The following is a 20,421-nucleotide window of genomic DNA, read 5'->3' on the forward strand; positions in this document are numbered from 1 at the left end:
AGGATGGCTGCGATGACAGCGTATTTATGAGGCAGGTGGAGCTTCACTTACGTCATCACAGATCATCTGCCTTAAAGGCGTGATTAGATGTTTTCTTCAGTAGGCCACGCGGGGGCGTGATATCCCATACTATGTGTGTTGTACCTCGTTCCTCTCCTTCAGAGAACAGAAGTTATAGACATAACATTTCGTTTTGGATATATTGCCTATTTTATTTTAATGTTTGAAATATATGGCAAAATGGATGTCAAAGGCAATTGCTCCATTGTACGATGCCGTGCCATGATAGATGAGTGATGGACATCACTTACATTTTCTGTGCCACATTTTTGCCACCAACCGTGGCACACTGTCAGAACTTTGTTTCACTAGTTCAAGGGTCTGCAACCTTTACTCTACAAGGAGCCATTTTGCCTCATCTGACCTGGATTAAAGTCCTCCTGGACCCGAAAAAAATACCTCGTCAGTGAAGACAATACAGTGAATTAAATTCTATACAGTTAAAATTATATGGAATGTTTGATTTAATTTGATTTGATTTATATTGATTATGTCAATGGCAACTTAAAAACAGTTTAAAATAAATAAACATCAATAAATAAAACAGTATATTTTATCTTCAAATTACACAGCTCAGTTTACATGAACACAATGTTATATAAAGATTTTTTTTAGTTAATGTATTTGAAAGGCTACAAAAAGTAACTTGAATTTGATAATGCATGATCATGTGGTCAACACATGCTAATTGCTCATTTCTTGCCACACATAAAGCATATTTAACTGTCACATTGGTGGTTAAATGAATTTGTCCCAACACAATTCAAATCTCTATTTTCTTTCAGAATAGTGTTTTTGTTGGTTTAATTATCTTACCAGGGATTTAAAACTTAAGGTTAGCCACAGGTGTAGGAAAGTTGATGGTCTGTAGATGTTGCAGGAGGTGAAGTAAGAAGGTGCTGAGTCATTGCACAGTGTGATTTATTTTAGGTTAACAAATTGTTGCATCTTGATTTTATTTGTCATTAATCATTAATAGCCTCTGTAAAAAAAATATATATTTATTTCAATTATTTTTTGAAAGCTATAGGGAGTATAAAAGTCAAAGAGCCACATTAGGCTCCAGAGCCACATGTTTTAGACCCCTACACTAGTACACTGGAAAGGCTCAATTTTGGTCTTAAATTGGTCTTAATGGTTTAGAACTAAGTCATGGAAATTTGGTAAAATATTTTTGAAAAAGTTTTTAAAAATCATTGGGTTTAGGACCCAAAAAGCATGTGTCTTCTGTTAATATTCAGTTTAAAACTCATAAATGAAAGTTTTAGTAAAATGCCAAGCTAACTGGTTTCAGACTCTAAATGGTTTTCATGATCCACCAGTGTGTCAGATTCTTCTGCATTACATCACAGAACTGTAAGTGAAAACCACTGTGATGGCGGATGAAGGAAGTGGACAAGTTAGTACCTGCGTAGCTCTCGGTGTACTGAACAGGAAACAGATGAAGTGCTCATAATAAGTGCATACTGTAACAGCTGTAATCACTGCAGGAGAAATGACAGCATTTATTAAATCAGAATCAGAAATGTTTAGTGGCCAAGTACAGTTTTAAGGACAGTACAAGGAATTTGTCTTGGTAGATGGTTCACAAAACAAAGAAAAACAAGAACAAAGAACAACCCAACAACAATAATAATAATAGTGATAAATATGAAGGATGAGGAATAAATAAAGGATAGAGAATAAGGATAAATAGGATAAATATATATATATACACACAGTGTAGCAGATAACGTCATCATGGAGGTGGTGATCGGGTGGTGGTGGGGGATGTGGGTTCAGTGGGTGACTGGGGGTGTGTTCATGTGGATGGTGGCAGAGGGAAAGAAGCTGTTTTTGTGTCTGGAGGTTCTGGTCCTGATGGACCGAAACCTCCTTCCAGAGGGGAGAGATTTAAATAGTTGGTGGCCGGAGTGGGAGGGAAGATCACCACTTAAATGATTAGACTTCTTTATGTGTTTCTGCATAAATCTAGTTTGATTCTGCAAGAACAAAATCCAATTATCCTCTAAGTCTGAAACTTTGCTATCAGCATTCTGAAATATTTTCTTATTTACTGGTCTGAAACAATTACCACGGTGTCTGATACTACAGCACACATTCAGAGGTCTATTGACGTTCCTGTGAAAGTCCAGGGTGGTCAGGAGCAGGGTTGGGGTCAATTACATGTTTCAATTACGATTACGTCTTCAATTATTCATGTTCAATTACAACTCAATTACAATTATGGTGACCTGCATTTTTTCCCAATTACAAATAATTTACTATATATATATATATATATATATATATATATATTGTTTTTTTTCCTGAAAGTCAATTACAATTAGCTTTTGAATTACTTAAGTTGAATTACAATTTTACTAACTTTTATTCTTATTGAGTTATGATTGTATGTGCACCTATGTGTATGGTGTCGTTTTAGCATATTTACATTTACATTTTAGTGCATTGATTATAGTATCTTATGTAAAAGTCCAACTAGGGACAAGAGTTGGAATTGCTATTAACTCTTTGAACAAAACATCAATTACATTTGCCGTATTGTTACAATGTAAAATTGTATCATCCCTATTTAAATATAATTCTATTATATCCTAACTCGAACCCTTCTGACCCTTACTACCTGTATGGGTGTGAAGATTCACTCACAGGTAATGGGAACACTTGATATAAAGCACATTTTAATAATTAACTACATATGTATAAATAAATATTTTTTTATAGAATTTCCATGTTAATTACATTCAGAATATTTGAATTTCCTGAAGAAAATGCAAGTGAGGATGCAGGTCATGGCCCGCGTTGCGTCGTTGAACACTGCATTAGCCTCTCATTTGCATAGCAATAGCATTAGCATTTGTCTAGCATTACCATCAACCTAGCAATAGTTTTAACTAAGCATTAGCCTAGCATTAACATTGACCTAGCATTAGCCTTAGCCCATTAACCTGACATCAGCTTAGCATTAGTGTTAGCCTAGCAATAGCAATAACATAGCAAATGCATTAGCCCAGCAATAGTAATGACCTAGTATTAGCATTAGCCTAGCAATAGCACTAACCTAGCATTAGTTTAGCATTAGCAATAACCTTGAAATAGCATTAACTTAACAATAGCAGTGATCTAGCAATATCATTGACCTAGTATTAGCATCCTCACTAATTCAACTGTCTGAATTCAATTACAATGCAATTATTGTTACAATGGCAATAGATTATTACAATTATAAATACAATATAAATGTAATTAGTTGTGAATTACACGATTACAATTATAATTTACCTCAACACTGATCAGGAAAGGTTTTTTTTTAAAGCCCTTGAATAGCCTGCACAATTTTCTGTTCCTAATGTTTTGGCTGACAGGTGTGAATGATGAAAGTGCTCAGAAAGTAAACAAACGCTAAAGGATGAATCACAGCCGTCATGTTTACATCAACCACAGTAAAGAAAAGCCTCTAGTGAGGCACCACTCTGCACTAAGTGTCTGATACAAAGCAGAGAGGAAAATCAACTTTGCGTAGACATTTCTGGAGGACGTGCAGGGACTTTGCTCTCTAATCTGTGAGAGCAGGGATCTGTGCACCCTAACATGGTGCACTCTGCTCCAGCAGGGGGGAGGCCTCCTGCTTGCCATCCGTCCATCCGTGGGAATACGAGCAGAGTGGCTTCCATTACCACTTGTGTTTCTAAACCTACAGGAGTCGTTTGTTTTGTGTCAGCTGTAATAAAACCATGGGGCTACAGCTTGCAGCGCTGGTTTTAACTGGTTTGTTTCCTCCAAGGCATCCAAGAGTTTCCTGAAAACATCAAGAACTGCAAAGTGCTAGCCGTTGTAGAAGCCAGCGTGAATCCCATTTCCAAGTGAGTTTCCTACTTTTTAGGAATAAACTGTGGTTTATGTTGATTTAAAGGGCCATTTTAGTAGCTTTGTGTGTGTCTGTGTGTGAAATGGTTTGTGTTTGTGTTGTCAGGCTTCCTGAGGGTTTCACGCAGCTGCTGAGTCTGACGCAGCTGTACCTGAACGATGCCTTCCTGGAGTTCCTACCAGCCAACTTTGGAAGGTCAGATTTATCAGCATTTCACTCGACACTGTTCACCAGGCTCCAGGGTTGGGTTAAATTATATGTGTAATTGCATAATTGATATTTAATTACAATTGTGGTGTAACTATAATTGTAAATGAAATTTAAATCATCTGTTGCCATTGTAACCGTAATTGAATATTAATTGAGTTCATATAGTGTCTAATTGTAATTACCATGAAAATTCTAATAAAAATTGTCATTTAAAATTTGATTGAACAAAAAAGAGTTTCATGGCGTACACATATGTTGTTAATTATTAAAATGTTTCATGTCGAGTTTTCCCATTACCTGTAAGGGAATCTTCACACCCATATAGGTAGCATGTAAGGGTTAGAGTTGCTAATGCTAGGTTATTGCTATTGCTAAGCTAATGCTATTGCAAGATTATTGTTATTACTAGGCTAATGCAAGATTATTGCTATTGCAAGGTTAATGTTAGGCTAATGGTAGGTTATTGCTATTGCTTGGTTAATGCTAATGCAATGTTGATGTTAAGTCAATGTTAATGTTAGGCTAGGATATAATATAATTATATTTAAATAGGGAGGATACAATTTTACATCATAACAATACGGTGAATGTAACTGATGTTTATATGATATTTATTGCCAGATTCCAACTCTTGACACTAGTTGGACTTTTACATAAGATATTATAATCAATGCACTAAAATGTAAATATGAAGATGCTAAAATTACACCATACACATACTAAAGCAGACACCATCATCACAATGCAATGGGAATAATCGTTAGTATAATTGTAATTGTGACTTTAGTAATTGAGAACTTAATTGTAATTGACTTTTGGGGGGAAAAAAAATATTATTTATTCATAATTGGGGAAAAATACTGGTCACTGTTGAACATGGATAATTGAAGACGGAAATGTAATTGAAAAATTGAATTGACCCCAACCCTGCCTGGCTCATTTGGATCATAAATGGTGTATATTCATGATCTGTCCATATACCAAGTACACAGGGCTGCACATAAGTGGTGTCCATGCGCTCCTGGAATAAACAATGCTGCATACCAGATCAAATGTGATCAAATATCAAAGAAGCTCCATGAAGCATTACTGAGTCCGAACCGCAACTGAATGGCAGGAGGTAGGCTGGCTTCAGACATGGAAATGTGCTGTAGAATACCTCCCACTGTGATGACCAGAAATGGCTGCATTTATTATTATTATTATTATTATTATTAATAAAGGTTAAAATCCTCAGTCCTCCAGATTTGATAGGCAGAGTTCAAATAAATCATGTACAGTGGGGAAAATAAGTATTTGATTCACTGCCGATTTTGCAAGTTTTCCCACCTCCAAAGAGTGGAGAGGTCTGTAATTTTTATCATAGGTACAGTTAAACTGTGAGAGAGAGAATATACAAAAAATTCCACAAAAACACAATGTATGATTTTCAAGTAGTTATTTTTCATTTTATTGCATAAAATAAGTACTTGATATAATAGAAAAATGGAACTTAAAGACAGTAAGCTGGAAGCAATCTCCAGCAGAACCAGGTTCAGAGGTGGCAGCCATCCGCTTCGACTGGTTGGGGTTAGTGAACAGAGGGGCAAAAAGAATAGGGTAGAAGGATAGTCCATCCGAGTTTTTCAGACTAGTTGAGCCATGAACCATTGATCAGTCCATCAGAATGTCCCAATGAAATAGGGATGGAAAACAGAAGGAGAAGTGAGGGGAAAAACAGCTAGTTTGAGACTGGAGGGGCTCGGGTGGGAAGAACAGGATTCCAGTCATTTGGGGGAATTGGACTGGCAGCTTTTCCAAAACAGTTGCCAGCCTACTATCATTATTCCAATCATGTAGATGTTCTCCATGTCTTCCACGGAAAGAATCGACAGACACACAACTCGCCACTTGTTCCAAGGGTCAGGTGCATATCCAGCCGCAAACGTCGCGCTTGGACATGCGGGTTCACCACCTCCGGTTTTTTTCGTCAAAAAAATCTGGTCGATAGCACTGATAGCAATTAATTAATTCCATTATTCCAGTTTTGGATGAGTCGCAGAGAGGCTCTTATTATGCTCACAGTACCAGACAAAGCAGCAGCAGGGAGAGATAAGGGTGGAAGGGAGGGAGAAACCGAGTCCGACTGCCTTCGTCGTGAAGCAGAGAAAGAGACTAGTTAAGCCGCGAACCATTGATCAGTCCATCAGAATGTACCAGACTAGTTGAGCTGCGAACCATTGATCATTCCTTAAAACATGTAAAAAGCCATTCAACCATTTATAATTTAACTGTGGAGCTAGGCTTTAAAAAACTGTTTCCCATTTCTGTGTTCAGGATTTAATGGGCAGGTCATAAATCAGGGCCACGTTACATACCGGAGCCCTCATTAGCATAAACCTGACCCTGCTGCTGAAGCACACCAAACTTCAGCGGGCGCAATTCGGCCCCTTGCTGAAAACAAATCACATATTAAGACTCGGGAATAAAACGCATCCGCTGGTGCCACATTTTCCATGAAATGAGCACTTACAGTGAAGAAAATAAGTATTTGAACACCCTGCTATTTTGCAAGTTCTCCCACTTAGAAATCATGGAGGGGTCTGGAATTTTCATGGAAGGTGAATGTCCACTGTATGAGAGATAACCTAAAAAGAAAAATCCAGAAATCACAATCTATGATTTTTTAACAATTTATTTGTGTGATACAGCTGAAAATAAGTATTTGAACACCAACGTTAATATTTGGTAGAGTAGCCTTTGTTTGCAATTACAGAGGTCAAAAGTTTCCTGTAGTTCTTCACCAGGTTTGCACAGACTGCAGGAGGGATTTTGGCCCACTCCTCCACACAGATCTTCTCTAGATCAGTCAGCTTTCTGGGCTGTCGCTGAGTAACACGGACTTTCAGTTCCCTCCAAAGATTTTCAATTGGATTTAGGTCTGGAGACTGGCTAGGCCACTCCCGAACCTTGATATGCTTCTTACGAAGCCACTCCTTGGTTTTCCTGGCTGTGTGTTTTGGGTCATTGTCATGTTGGAAAATCCAGCCACGACTCATCTTCAATGATCTGACTGAGGGAAGGAGGTTTTTGGCCAATATCTCACAATACATGGCTGCAGTCATCTTCTCCTTAATACAGTACAGTCGTCCTGTCCCATGAGCAGAAAAACACCCCCATGCTTCACAGTAGGGATGGTGTTCTTGGGATGGTACGCATCATTCTTCTTCCTCCAAACACGCATAGTGGAATTATTTTTTATTTTTTTTTAAAGGATTTTTTTGGCTCTAGTGGCCTTTATATGACAGTTGCTTGACAGGAAGGGGGTTAGAGAGAGCAGGGAATGACACGCAGGAAAGGGTCCCAGGCCGGGAATCGAACCTGGACCCGCTGCAGGTGAGGAACTATAGCCTCTGTACATGGGGCGGGCGCTCAACCCCCCCGCATAAACACCGCCCCGCATAGTGGAATTATGACCAAAAAGGTCAATCTTGGTCTCATCTGACCACAAAACTTTCTCCCATGACTCCTCTGGATCATCCAAATGGTCATTGGCAAACTTAAGACGGGCCTTAACATGTGCTGGTTTAAGCAGGGGAACCTTCCGTGCCATGCATGATTTCAAACCATGACGTCTTAGTGTATTACCAACAGTGACCATGGAAACAGTGGTCCCAGCTCTTTTCAGGTCATTGACCATGTCCTGCCGTGTAGTCCTGGGCTGATTCCTCACCTTTCTTAGCATCATTGAGACCCCACGAGGTGATATCTTGCATGGGGCTCCACTCCGATTGAGATTGTCCGTCATGTTTAGCTTTTTCCATTTTCTAATGATTGCTCCAACAGTGGACCTTTTTTCACCAAGCTGCTTTGCAATTTCTCCGTAGCCCTTTCCAGCCTTGTGGAGTTGTACAATTTTGTCTCTGGTGTCTTTGGACAGCTTTTTGCTCTTAGCCATGCTGACTGTTTGGGTCTTATGTCCGTATGGGGTGGACAGGTGTCTTTATGCAGCTAACGACCTCACACAGGTGCATCTGATTCAGGATAATACACTGGAGTGGAGGAGGACTTTTAAAGGCGGACTAACAGGTCTTTGAGGGTCAGAATTCTAGCTGATAGACAGGTGTTCAAATACTTATTTTCAGCTGTATCACACGAATACATTGTTAAAAAATCATAGATTGTGATTTCTGGATTTTTCTTTTTAGGTTATCTCTCATACAGTGGACATGCACCTTCCATGAAAATTCCAGACCCCTCCATGATTTCTAAGTGGGAAAACTTACAAAATAGCAGGGTGTTCAAATACTTATTTTCTTCACTGTAAATACACCTCAATTTTGTTTTTTCCTCTAGCGGGTTTTGACTCTACCGGTGAGGGATACACACATTTGGACTTGGGCGAAGAAGACCTTTCCAGTTTTGTTTCATCTTCAATGTTCTTACTGAGGGAAGGAGGTTGTTGGTCAAAATCTCGTGATACATGGCCCCATCCATCCTCCCCTCAATACCGATCAGTCCCCTGCAAAGGGGACATGACGATGAGTAGTGCAGGTGAACATTTAAATGAAAATATTATGTCCATGAACATTCACAGTGACAGGTTGATCCAGGGTTGTTATGTTTAGTTCCATGGTTATTTCACAGTAACAGAAACAGGTCTGACACTCTATGACTGTTTAGAGTTGATCAGAGTGACAGCCTGGGGGAAGAAACTGTTTTTATGGCTGGTAGTTTTGGCGTACAGTGATCTGTAGCGTCTGCTTGAGGGGAGGAGTTTAAACAGGTTGTGTGCAGGGTGTGAGGGGTCTGCAGTGATGCTACTTGCCCGTTTCCTGACCCTGGACAGGTATAAGTCTTGGATGGAGGGCAGATCAACACCAATGATCTTTTCTGCAGTCCTGATTATCCTTTGTAGTCTGTGTCTGTCTAGTTTGGTTGTAGATCCAAACCAGACAGTGATGGAGGTGCACAGAACAGACTGAATGATGGAGGTGTAGAACATGATCAGCAGCTCCTGGGGCAGATTGAACTTCCTCAGCTGACGCAGGAAGTACATCCTCTGCTGTGCCTTTTTCCTGGTTGTGTCTATGTGGGAGGTCCACTTCAGGTCCTGTGAGATTGTGGATCTTAGGAATCTGAAGGAGTCCACGGTAGCCACTTTGCTATTCAGAATGGTAAGGGGGGTGAGTGGGGGGGGATTTCTCCTGAAGTCCACTGTTATCTCCACTGTCTTGAGCGGGTTCAGTTCCAGATGGTTCTGACTGCACCAGAGAGCCAGCTGTTTCACCTCCCGTCTGAAGGGAGACTCGTCCCCATCCCTGATGAGACCGATGACGGTGGCGTCGTCTGCAAACTTCAGGAGTTTCACAGAGGGGTCCCCTGAGGTGCAGTCATTGGTGTAGAGGGAGAATAGAAGTGGGGAGAGAACACACCCCTGAGGGGCGCCAGTGCTGAGTGACCGGGTGCTAGATGTGATGCCTCCCAGCCTTACTTGCTGCTTCCTGTCAGACAGCAAGTTGGTGATCCACTGACAGGTGGAGGCCGGCACTGTGAGCTGCGTGAGTTTCTGGTGAAGAATGTCCGGGATGATGGCGTTGAACGCAGAGCTGAAATCCACAAACAGGATCCTAGCGTAGGTCCCTGGGGAGTCGAGGTGATGCAGGATGTAGTTCAGTCCCATGTTGACTGCATCCTCGACCGACCTCTTTGCCCGATAGGCAAACTGCAGGGGGTCCAGCAGGGGTCTTGTGATGTACTTCAGGTGGCTCAATACCAGCCTCTCAAAGGACTTCATGACTACGGACGTCAGGGCAATGGGTCGATAGTCATTGAGTCCTGTGATGGCAGGTTTCTTTGGGACTGGGATGATGCTGGAGCTTTTGAAGCAGGAAGGTACTTCACACTGCTCCAGTGATGTATTGAAGATCTGTGTGAAGATGGGGGCCAGCTGCTCAGCACAGGCTTTCAGGCAGGAGGGAGACACTCCGTCTGCAAGGTTTATGGATTTTCCTTATATGAAATATAAAAGTAAAATCAAACACAATGAAAAAAGAGCAAAAATGTGATTAGAGGTTTACTTCAGTGGGCCACGCAGGGGCGTGATATCCTATCAGATCTGGAACTGGTCATACATGCATTTATATCATCTCATATTGACTACTGTAATTCTGTTTTTACTTGTTTTAATAAGTCAACCCTAAACAGACTCCAGATCGTTCAGAACGCTGCTGCCAGACTTTTAAGTGGTGCTTCTAGAACATCCCATATTCCATTCTTGCTACTCTGCACTGGCTTCCAGTTAAGTTTCGCATAGAATATAAAATATTAGTTCTCAAGTTCCGAGCATTACATGGTCAGGCCCCTAAATATATCTCGGACTTGTTGTGCCCCTACTCATCAGGGCGATGCCTTCGGCCTTCAGGTCAGGGTCTCCTAAAGACCCCAAAAACTAAATTTAAGACCAAAGGAGACCTGGCGTTTCAGGCTGTAGCTCCCAGACTCTGGAATAACCTGCACCAGTCTCTCAGGGAGCTCAACTGTGTGGACACTTAAAAAAACTGCTGAAGACTACACTTTACAGTAAAGCTTTTAGTTACTGGATTTTAATTTTTATTTGTCCTTTAATGTTGCTGTTCTTATGATATTTATGCACTCTTGTTTTATTATTCTATTGTGTGTACTTTTACCACAACTTTGTACAGCACTTTGTGATTTTATCTGCAAAAAGCGCTTTATAAATAAACTATTTACTTACTTACTTACTATGTGTTGTACCTCGTTCCTCTCCTTCAGGGAACAGAAGTTATAGACATAAAATTTAGTTTCAGAGGCACATTAAAGTTAAGCAGGCACTGGTGGGCTCTGTATTTATGAGTCGGTGATGATTTACATAGTTTTTTGGCAGTTTAAATAGGGTTTCAGGTGGATTAGGCGCTGTTTAATGCAGCCAAGACAGAAGAGGGAGACCGGTGCGCCTAATAAGCGCTCCCCAGAAACACGTATTCTCCATAAAAAAGGTTCCTTCCTTCTCACAGTGACGCATTTCATGCCTATTCTGTCCATTTGATGTAGTCCGCGATTCCATTAACGTGGATTTTATAGGGCTCTATACTTAATTTGTGTAATAGAAGGATAAAGAAAATTAAATAAATAAATATTGATGTTTGCTGCCAGTGAATCGATAATGTATCGATAGACGAAACATTGCAATATATCGTCGTATCGTGATATTGTGACACTCCTAATGGAAACACTAGGCTGTGTGAGTGGAATGAGTATGGTGTTGCATGGTGTGTACGCAGTGTGGTGGGTATACAACGAGGATCAGAAGTGGGGGGGTGGCTACACTATGTGTAAATGGTGGATTGTGTTTGAATGTAATGATGGTGTTCTACAATATGATCTGAGTTTTTAGTTCCTATTTTAGGTTTAGGGCGTTGTTCCTAGTGGTTAGGTTAATGCTATATACGGTATACTTTTTTACAAATACGTAGGTTTTGAGTTTAGCCTTAAAGGTGGAGAGAGTAGCAGCCTCCCGTACTAAGACTGGAAGCTGGTTTCAAGAAGACGCAGGCCCTGCTGGAGCTTTGGATTTAAGGACTTTACCCCTTACCTACATTGTACTTGGACATTGTGGACTTCAGAGTTTACATGCTGCCCTACGTAGCTGTGCCTGCACTGTATCCTGCCATTCCGAATGAATCCAAAATCATATCCAAATATAAACTGGAGGTTTTATAGATCCAGTACCATAATTCACTCATTGTTTTCTTCTTCTTCTTCTTCTTCTTCTTCTGCTGCTGCGGCTGCTGTTGCTGTTGCTGCTGCTGTTTTGGTTTCAGTTGGACCAGCTGCGTGTTTTCTGGTTTCAGCTCACTCTCTGCATCTTTCTTGTCCTGCAGTTTGTCCTTCTCCTCCAGGTGGCTGAACTCTTCCTCTAGAACGTTCTGCTTCTCGAACAAGAGGCGCTCGTCCTCGATGATTTGCTTCATTTTCTGCTTTAGGCGTTTGTTCTCCTCCTCCAGGGAAGTGCATTGTCCCTTCCAGACTGTTTTTTTGTTGATGAGCTTTAGGTTCAGTTCCTCTGCAAGGGTTAGCTGTCCCTTCAGCTTCATCACCTCCTGCTGGATGTCATTTTGGGAGGAAACCATAATGATCTGTTGTGTTTTTGCCTTCTCAGCCACAATTTCATCACTGAGACGATCGATCTCCAGTTTGTAGTTTAAGTCTTTGGTCTGCAGCTTGTGGCGAGCAACCATGAGCTCAGACTCCAGCTCAGAATTTTTGAGGATCTTCTCAGTCTTTATCTGCTGATTCTTCTCATATTGTTCCTTGAAGTGCCGTTGCCGCACTTCCAAGAGCCTCTCCAGCTGCTTATTCTTGTGGTTGATGTTGTGCAGCTCAAAGCAGACGTGCTGTCGGTCTGTGAGTAGTTTCTTCACATGCTTGTTCTGGTTTTCCAGCTCTTTTTTGTAACAGATGGACGGGTTGTCCTGCTGGTAATGGATATGAACACCCATGGTGAGCTGCTGTGAACTACTATGATTCATTGTTAAAGACTTACTGATACTTGACAGTGGTTTATAAACTGCTTAAAGTCACAAAATGAAGAGTTCCTCTGGCTCCTTCCTTAGAATCTGGAGAACTCCTAAGACTCCTAAGAAAAAAGGCACAGGGCTGTAGGGTTCTGATGTCATCATCACCATGTCATCCATTGATCACGTGTTTAACTCTTTAGCTGCTGAGTTCTAAAATAGAATGCAGCTTACTGCTTGGTGGTGTTGTTGATGGTTAGGTTCAATATTTTTTTTACTTATTGCAGATTATCCAAAAAAGGTCATTTTAAGTCCTGAATGGATTTTCTCTTCTTCTGTGTTTTAAATTTTACAATAAAGGAAAAAAAAAGCTATAGTCTTACCTCAGTTTTAGGGTGTTTGTCATATTTTAGCTAGTTTTCACTATAATGGCATTGTTTTAACCTTATTTTAGCCTTTCCTCTGTTTTAGGGTATTTGTCATGTTCATAGTTTTTCATATTAGTTTATTGTGACTTACTATTATTTCTTTTGCTAACTATTAAAATTGGTGGTGCCTTAAAGATGATCATTAGTTTTTTTCAGATTTGAATGTTCTTTGGATTTGTATTTATTTCACAGAATATCGATTAATTATAGAACACTGGCTTATGAACACCCATGTATTACGGTTTATACATTGTAATAAAAACAAGCATTGAAGTGTGTTACAAAAGTAAATCATTGAGATGTAAAGGTGATATGTTTGTGTCGAAGGCATGAGGGCTGGGTATCGCCAGGTACCTCGCGGTGCGATATATTGAGATATTTTTATTTATTTTATTTTTTTGCCCACGATAAGATATTGCAATACAGTGTTTCTGTGATAATCGATATGTCGCGGGAAATTTCATCCACGATACATTACGATATGTGTCACTGAATAAATTCAGAATTTATTGACTACACTGAATCCATTTCACAGGAATTACAAAACATTGGCAATCAATTTCACATGAATGGCAACCAAGTAAAACAAAGTGTCTAGTCACATTTCCTTATGTTATGTTTAAGTCTTTAAGGGAAGTCTGACACAAAATAATGCTTCACCAGAACATTGTCAATGGCCATGTTTACATGGGAGCTTTAATTCCTCTTTAAAGCTGAATAAAAGTGAATTCCTCTTTAACCTGACCTTGTAAACACATAATTCCCAATGCTAATTTAATTCTGAAATAAAGTTAATTCCGAATTAGGTGGCTGGTTTATTCCGTTTTTAATTCCGAATTAGATAATTCCTCTTTCTTGTAAACATTTAACCTGATTAATTCCGCTTTAAGTTCATTCGTATCGTTTTGCACATGCACGACTTGCGGCGATGACGTGCTCGTGACATAATCCAAGATGGTGGCGGCCTGGACTCCAGCCAAGACTATTTGATAAGAGCCTTAAAAGACATAGATATAATAAAAAGAGTGGATGGACGGAGGCATAAACATGCAGACTTTCACACGGGCTTATTAAACACACACGGACCTCGGGAAACGGAACAGGCTTCACCGGACGGCTGGCACTAGGACCCAGAGGCGGAGTAAATGCGTCCCCATACTGCATTCACAGGCTGTAATATCACCAGTTTATCATTTTACCAGTGGTTTGTGCTACTATTTTTACCATGGAGCAAATATTTATTCCTGGTGATTGTTTTCCAGAGGTTTACTGGGCTTTTTACCGGTGATTAGTTTATATCTCCCTCGCGCTCCGCGGTCCAAACTGAAACCGTGTGTTATCGTCCAGCTGCTGCTTCAAAACTACAATCAAAATAAAGGTGAAAACAGTCATCATGTGTGGTGTTCTATGTTATAGTAGACAATAAAAGGTTTGTTGTGTGTTTTTCCTGATAGACGTGATAAGTCGCGTTCTCCCCCTGTCCAATCAGAGCCTTCCCAACCCCCAGACCTAAAGCGGAATTATCTAAAGCCTAACAAACCAGTTTTAATTCGGAATAAATAATTCCGAATTAAAAAACATCTAACTGTGGCCAATGATGTTTGTGCAAATTCATTTTAAATCGATAAAAACAAAATGAATGCAGTAAATACTAATTTCAGTGCTAGTATTATCAACTTCTTTGTAAACATGGACATATCAGTGCTGCCTAACAAGCAGAACAAACTTCTTTTATGAAAACTGGAAAATTTCACATGCATATGAAAAATAAATAGTTCAGTCATTGCATTATAATATAAACAACTGGGTGATCTATGAAAACCTAGGCACACATTTTAACTTATACTTACCACCATGTGTAAAGTTTTAGTTAAACCTGCACTGCAGACTGCACATGCTGTCCATTTTAGTGCTAATACTAATATCAATTTGTGCTTTGTAAACTTGAAACCATGAGAACATTTAACTTGTGCTTAGTACTTGTGTAAAAAGGAAAAAACTAATAAAAAATAAAGAACTCAATATTTGGCAGGAGTTTATCGATAATGTGCCGCAAGACGAAATATCGCGATATATTGTTGTACGGATATTTTGGCACACCTCTAAGAGGCACAGTTAAAACCTGCTGTTGTGTTTATCCTTTATGTAATCTTAAGGCATCTCCATCTACGATGGTTTGTCTGTGTCCTTTTGTGCTTTGTCATGGTGCCACCATTAGTGACACTCTCATTGTTTGTATGTTACACAACAGTTTGTGTTTAGCCCTCTGGTTACACTCCACATGTGATGTAAAGAGCATATGCGGGTGCTTCTGACACGCCTTACTTAATCCTCTTCAGTGTTTCCCAAATGGGGGCACGCAATGTCACTGCAAGGGGTATTTTAGATAGAGTGGAAATTAACAATAGGTGTTGGTCCCACGTGGGACCAACACCTTTTGTTAATTTCCACTCTCTCTCCCCAGGCGTTAGATAACCGGAAATGATGCAAACTATAGAAATCAATCTATCCAGGAGCCACTAAATCAGTTTTTCAATCTTGGGGTTGGGACTTCATGTGGAGTCACGTGAAATTTCTGAAAAATTTAAATAGATTTTGGAAAATTTTTATTTTATTTTTTTTAATTAAAACACAATTTTAAACAACTGTATTTATATACTATTACTATTACTTTTGTTCAACTAAAAAAAAAGTTCAAACATGATCAAAAACTAATTCTAGAAGTAAAAAAAACTCTTTGGGGTCGCCAGAAATTCTTGATATCAAAATGGGGTCACTATCCAAAAAAGGCTGATAACCACTGCACTAAATACTGTTTATTTCCACTAAAATGACATTATTTTCCATATGTTATCATTACAAAGGGGGTACTTGGTTTCAGAAATAAGAGTAAGTGGGTACTTGAGCCAAAAAAGTTTGAAAACCACTGCTCTAGTTCAGTGGTTCCCAACCTTTTTTGGCTGTTAGGGTTAGAGTTGATGAATTTGTCTGCTGTCATTGATATCTAACTTCACCACTATTATCATCAGTAACTATCTAAACTAGTAAATAAAGAAGCTGATCCACAGGAGGAGGAGCACACACACATTAGAATATTAGAACATTGAAATAGGGATGACGTCACTGTGGATATACAGTAGGACTTATGATGACATCACTTAGTGTAGAGCTAAGACTGATGACATCACTTAGTGTAGAGCTAGGACTGATGACATCACTTAGTGTAGAGCTAGGACTGATGACATCACTTAGTGTAGAGCTAGGGCTGATGACATCATCACTTAGTGTAGAGCTAGGACTGATGACATCATCACTGAGTGTAGAGCTAGGACTGATGACATCACTAAGTTCGTCAACTCAGGAGTTGGTGCGTGGGGGTGGGGCGTCCAAACAAATTTGACGTTGCACACCCTTGAACCAAGCTGCAGCCATATTGAAACTCTCAGGTCAGTCTTTTTATTTGAGGAACACAGACAAACACACACAGAGACACAGCGATTTCTTGCTTTTATAGAGATATTTCACAAAGTGAAACTATATAAATACAGCTGTTTAAAATTGCGTTTTATTTTTTTAAAAGAACAATAATTAAAACATTTTAAAAAGTTTTTCAGAAAGTTCAGGCGACTCCAAGGTTGAAAAACAGTGATTTAGTGGCTCCTGAATAGATTTATTTCTATAGTTTAGAATCATTTCACGCCTAAGGTGGAACCAAAACTGACACTTTATTTGTTCATTTTCCACACTCTCTCTCACTCACTCAAGTACCTCCTGCAGTGCCATCATGTACCTAGCAGAACCTTCTACGTACCCCCATTTGAGAAACAACGCTCTAGTTAACGCAGCAGCAGAGCTCAGCTGAAGCTCACCATTTCTGTAAAAATTGTCTTTAATCTGATGTTTTTGTTTTCATTTTGTCATCGTCACAGGTTAACCAAGCTGCAGATTCTGGAGCTGAGGGAAAACCAGCTGAAGACGTTGCCCAAGTACGTGTGTTTTTGAGTGTCCTCCTCACTTCCTGTTCGCCTCCTTCCTCTTACAAACCCCTTGCGGTCTCTCCACCGTGCATCCTCCATCCTGCCGCTTTTTTTTTTCTCCCTCCACTCCTCAAACTGTGGCATTAAATTCCATCCGGTTACATAAGCAGCCACTTGCTACGACAGGTTTTGTAATCCTGCACTTAGACAGAGGTGAGGCTGATGGAAAGATTAGAGGAAGCTACAGAGATTTTGGGAAAAACTCTTTCCTTCTCCTGTGTTTTTTTTTTTTTTTTATCCTTCCGCGTTCCGACTGGTGTTTTGGTCTTGCCTCCTTTTTTTTTATCTCACTCGGTGTCTGGCTGAGCTGGAGCTCCTTTCTGCTTCTGTTTATGCGAGAGAGGCCAGACCTGTTGAATGCAGAGGCATCTACAAAAGAAAAGGATTCATAATCAGGAAGGTTGCCAGGGCAACACTAGGCCATCTCTAGGACGCAAACAAATATAAGCGCGCACAAAAGGGGGGTCGCTTTGGGGGCTCCTGCATAGAAAGTGTATACGTGCACCGGGCACATGCAGAGACCAAACTTTCCACGTTAGGAATGCTGCGGAGTTATTCACAAGGCTCCGTCTTTGATTTTCCACTGGTGAAGCGACTCCAGGGGGGAGTCTTTGGGGTGAGAACGTGACAAAGCAGGCTTAGGCTCCCTTTCAGGAGCATAAATAATGTTTTGTTAATGTGAAAAAAAAGTGAAACAGCGATGGGATCACTTCTATAATCTGAGCTGAACGTCGGACATTCCTGGTTTTTAGAATAGACTGTGGAGATGTTGATGAGCCTCTGTTTATAGGAAACCCAGCATGCAGTCAACATCTTACCTGTTCTCAAACTCTCGGCTGCTATCTCAGTTTCACCTCCATTTGATTTGATCTTCACATTCCCCAAACCTTTACCATAGAAAAAAGACCAATGCCTGACATCGCACAAACTTTAAACCCTTTAGAGCAGGGACTTCCAATTTGGGCCAAAGTTGGCCCGCAAGCGACTCATTTTTGGCCCGTTGCCCATATTTGAAATTGTTATTTTTATTTCATGATATTTTTAAAAATTAAATGTAATACAGTGCAGTGATTTATAAGAAGAAAAAAAAATTCAAGCCGATGTCCAATTACTAGGGGTGTGACGAGATCTCGCGAGATTAAACTCAATGAGATTTCTCGTAGCGTTAAAAATCTGTCTTGCGAGATTTTTTATTTTTTGTTGTTGTGAGCTATCCAAACTTCTTTTATTAACAGTTAGGGGAACATGGCTGTGTTGTTAATGACATACTTGGTCAGGCTCTGTTTGCACTATTTCAATTAAGTTCAATTCAACTTTATTTGTATAGCGCAATTTACAAAGTCATCTCAATGCGCTTATCAAGATTTAAAATTCATGATAAGAAAGAAAAAACCCAACAAGATCCACCATTTGCACTCTGTATTGACAGAGTAGAACTTTCATTTGGTTTTGCACATAATATTTACACTTTAAAAAAAAACAAATATATAAGTTTCTTTATTTTAACTTTTACAAGTTTTAGTTTCAATTTGTGGAAGAAGTTTATTAAAAGGTCATGCTTAAATAGTTATAATAAAACATTTCAAAATGCATGTGCGTCTTGGTTAAATGAAAGTCTGTTGGTCCAGTCATATATTTTGTCATTGTAGTTTTCTTAAAATCTCGTCTCGCCTCGTGAGCTGAGTGTATCGTCACACCCCTACCAATTATAATATTTTTATTAGTTTCATAGGATTGTTTAAGGCAGTGGAAAATGTTGTGTTTTGATTGTGTAGGCGGGGTATGTTGTGTCCCATTTTGTTGAATTTATATTCAACAAAATGATAATTTTATACCATGAAACACAATAGTTTAGTTTATTTGTTTATTTGAGCAGTTAAAGTTCTGCTCAAAAAGAGTGGGCCGAAGCAAGGGCTTCTATAAATAAATAAATAAAATTGTTCTTCAATTTCAAAACTACTTTTAGTGATTATTTTGCACAGTTAAGTTCTTGGCATATTTAATTTCATGCACTGCAACATGAATGTTTAGTTTTGGCCCGCGTTCCTCCACCGCAAACAATTTTTGGCCCTTCAATGAAAGTAATTTGGGCTCCCCTGCTTTAGAGCATCCAATTCAGCCCACAGCAGAAAGTAGAGAAACCATGAATCAATGTGTATATTACCAACTAATTAAGTTGTAGATATCTCAAATGAAACTCTACAATATTAGCAGTGCTATTAGCAGTTTCCCCATCCTTATATCACATAATGGCAGTTCTTTTTCATCTCAAATATTAAAATGACTTTACGTTTTTTCCTAAACTATGCTGTTTTTTTCTCAAATTGTTCCACAAAATTTCCCCAAATTACATCAAAATTTGCCACAAAATCTAAAAAATGTGAAGTGAAGAACCTGCAGGGACTGATATCTGTCACCTATTGCTTTGGTATTACTCGATTACTACCCACGTTAGATAAACTGCTCCATATTTGGTCCCCTGAACTAAAATGACTTTGACACCGCTGCCTTACATAATGGATACGGACCGTTTGCACAAGTTTTCAGCATCCAAACGCTGCATTTTATCAGATTTGGTGAATGAATAAAATAGAGCCGAATGTGAAGGCTCTGAGCTTAGCATACTTCACAATTTCCACCATTCAAAGCTTATTCCTGTCATGCTTGAACTCGGAAAGATTATTTATTACCTGATCACGGAATTCAGTGATGTGGAATATGACAGATAATGGTGAAGCTTGGGAAAAGAAAATGTTTATTTTGACCTGTTCTTTCTTCTTTATGCACTCACATCGCTTGAAATCTTCAGCTTTTTTTTTTTTTTTTTTTTTTTTAAACCGCGGCCCATGAATTTACACGTATATTTAAACCCATAATGCTTAAATTGAAGGATTTGTACAGTTTAAAGTGAGAGTTTTGACCATGTTTCTCCTGGTGTGTCTGCAGAAGCATGCACAAGCTGACACAGCTGGAGCGGTTGGACCTGGGGAGCAATGAGTTCACTGAAGTGGTGAGTGTCTGTCTGTCTGTCTTGAAAATATTAAAAATCACCTTGTAAACATCTAATTCCTAATGAATATGATCATTCTGAATTAAATTCAATACAAAGTAAGTGGCTGGTTTGTTTTGATTTTAATTTCGAATGGAATAATTCCTTGATCTCAGGGGTCACCAATACGGTGCCTGCAGGCCCCTGGTAGCCCGCATGGACCATGTGAGATGTCCTCGGGAGCTCTACTCACTAATGAGCTCTGAAATCTGATTTACTTTCCACGATTGAAACTCACATATATGTATAA

At 39.5% G+C, this 20,421-nt stretch overlaps 2 protein-coding genes across 3 annotated transcripts in view; one reads left to right on the top strand and one right to left on the bottom strand.

Annotated features, from left to right (window-relative positions):
* The window catches only part of erbin (erbb2 interacting protein), a 109,666-nt gene that overhangs the window by 55,607 nt on the left and 33,638 nt on the right, over positions 1-20,421 (top strand). For both annotated transcript variants that reach the window (XM_028462237.1, XM_028462238.1), the window contains exons 5-8: positions 3,848-3,926; positions 4,037-4,126; positions 17,015-17,071; positions 20,069-20,132. In XM_028462237.1, coding sequence (XP_028318038.1) covers positions 3,848-3,926; positions 4,037-4,126; positions 17,015-17,071; positions 20,069-20,132 — 290 coding nt within the window. The remainder of the gene's footprint in view (positions 1-3,847; positions 3,927-4,036; positions 4,127-17,014; positions 17,072-20,068; positions 20,133-20,421) is intronic.
* On the bottom strand, positions 9,747-12,753 carry LOC114472925 (involucrin-like). Its single transcript, XM_028462239.1, has 2 exons — positions 11,736-12,753; positions 9,747-10,132 (listed from the first exon to the last, which is right to left on the bottom strand). Exon 1 carries the CDS (start codon positions 12,670-12,672, stop codon positions 11,782-11,784), a length of 891 nt encoding a protein of 296 aa, XP_028318040.1. The 5' UTR covers positions 12,673-12,753; the 3' UTR covers positions 9,747-10,132; positions 11,736-11,781.

The sequence above is a fragment of the Gouania willdenowi genome, chromosome 12 (assembly GCF_900634775.1).
Source record: "Gouania willdenowi chromosome 12, fGouWil2.1, whole genome shotgun sequence".
NCBI classification, from domain to species: Eukaryota; Metazoa; Chordata; class Actinopteri; order Blenniiformes; family Gobiesocidae; genus Gouania; species Gouania willdenowi.

Bases quoted from the DNA above. Each gene is read 5' to 3' on its own strand.
- LOC114472925 (XM_028462239.1), bottom strand. From the start codon at position 12,672: ATGAATCATAGTAGTTCACAGCAGCTCACCATGGGTGTTCATATCCAT.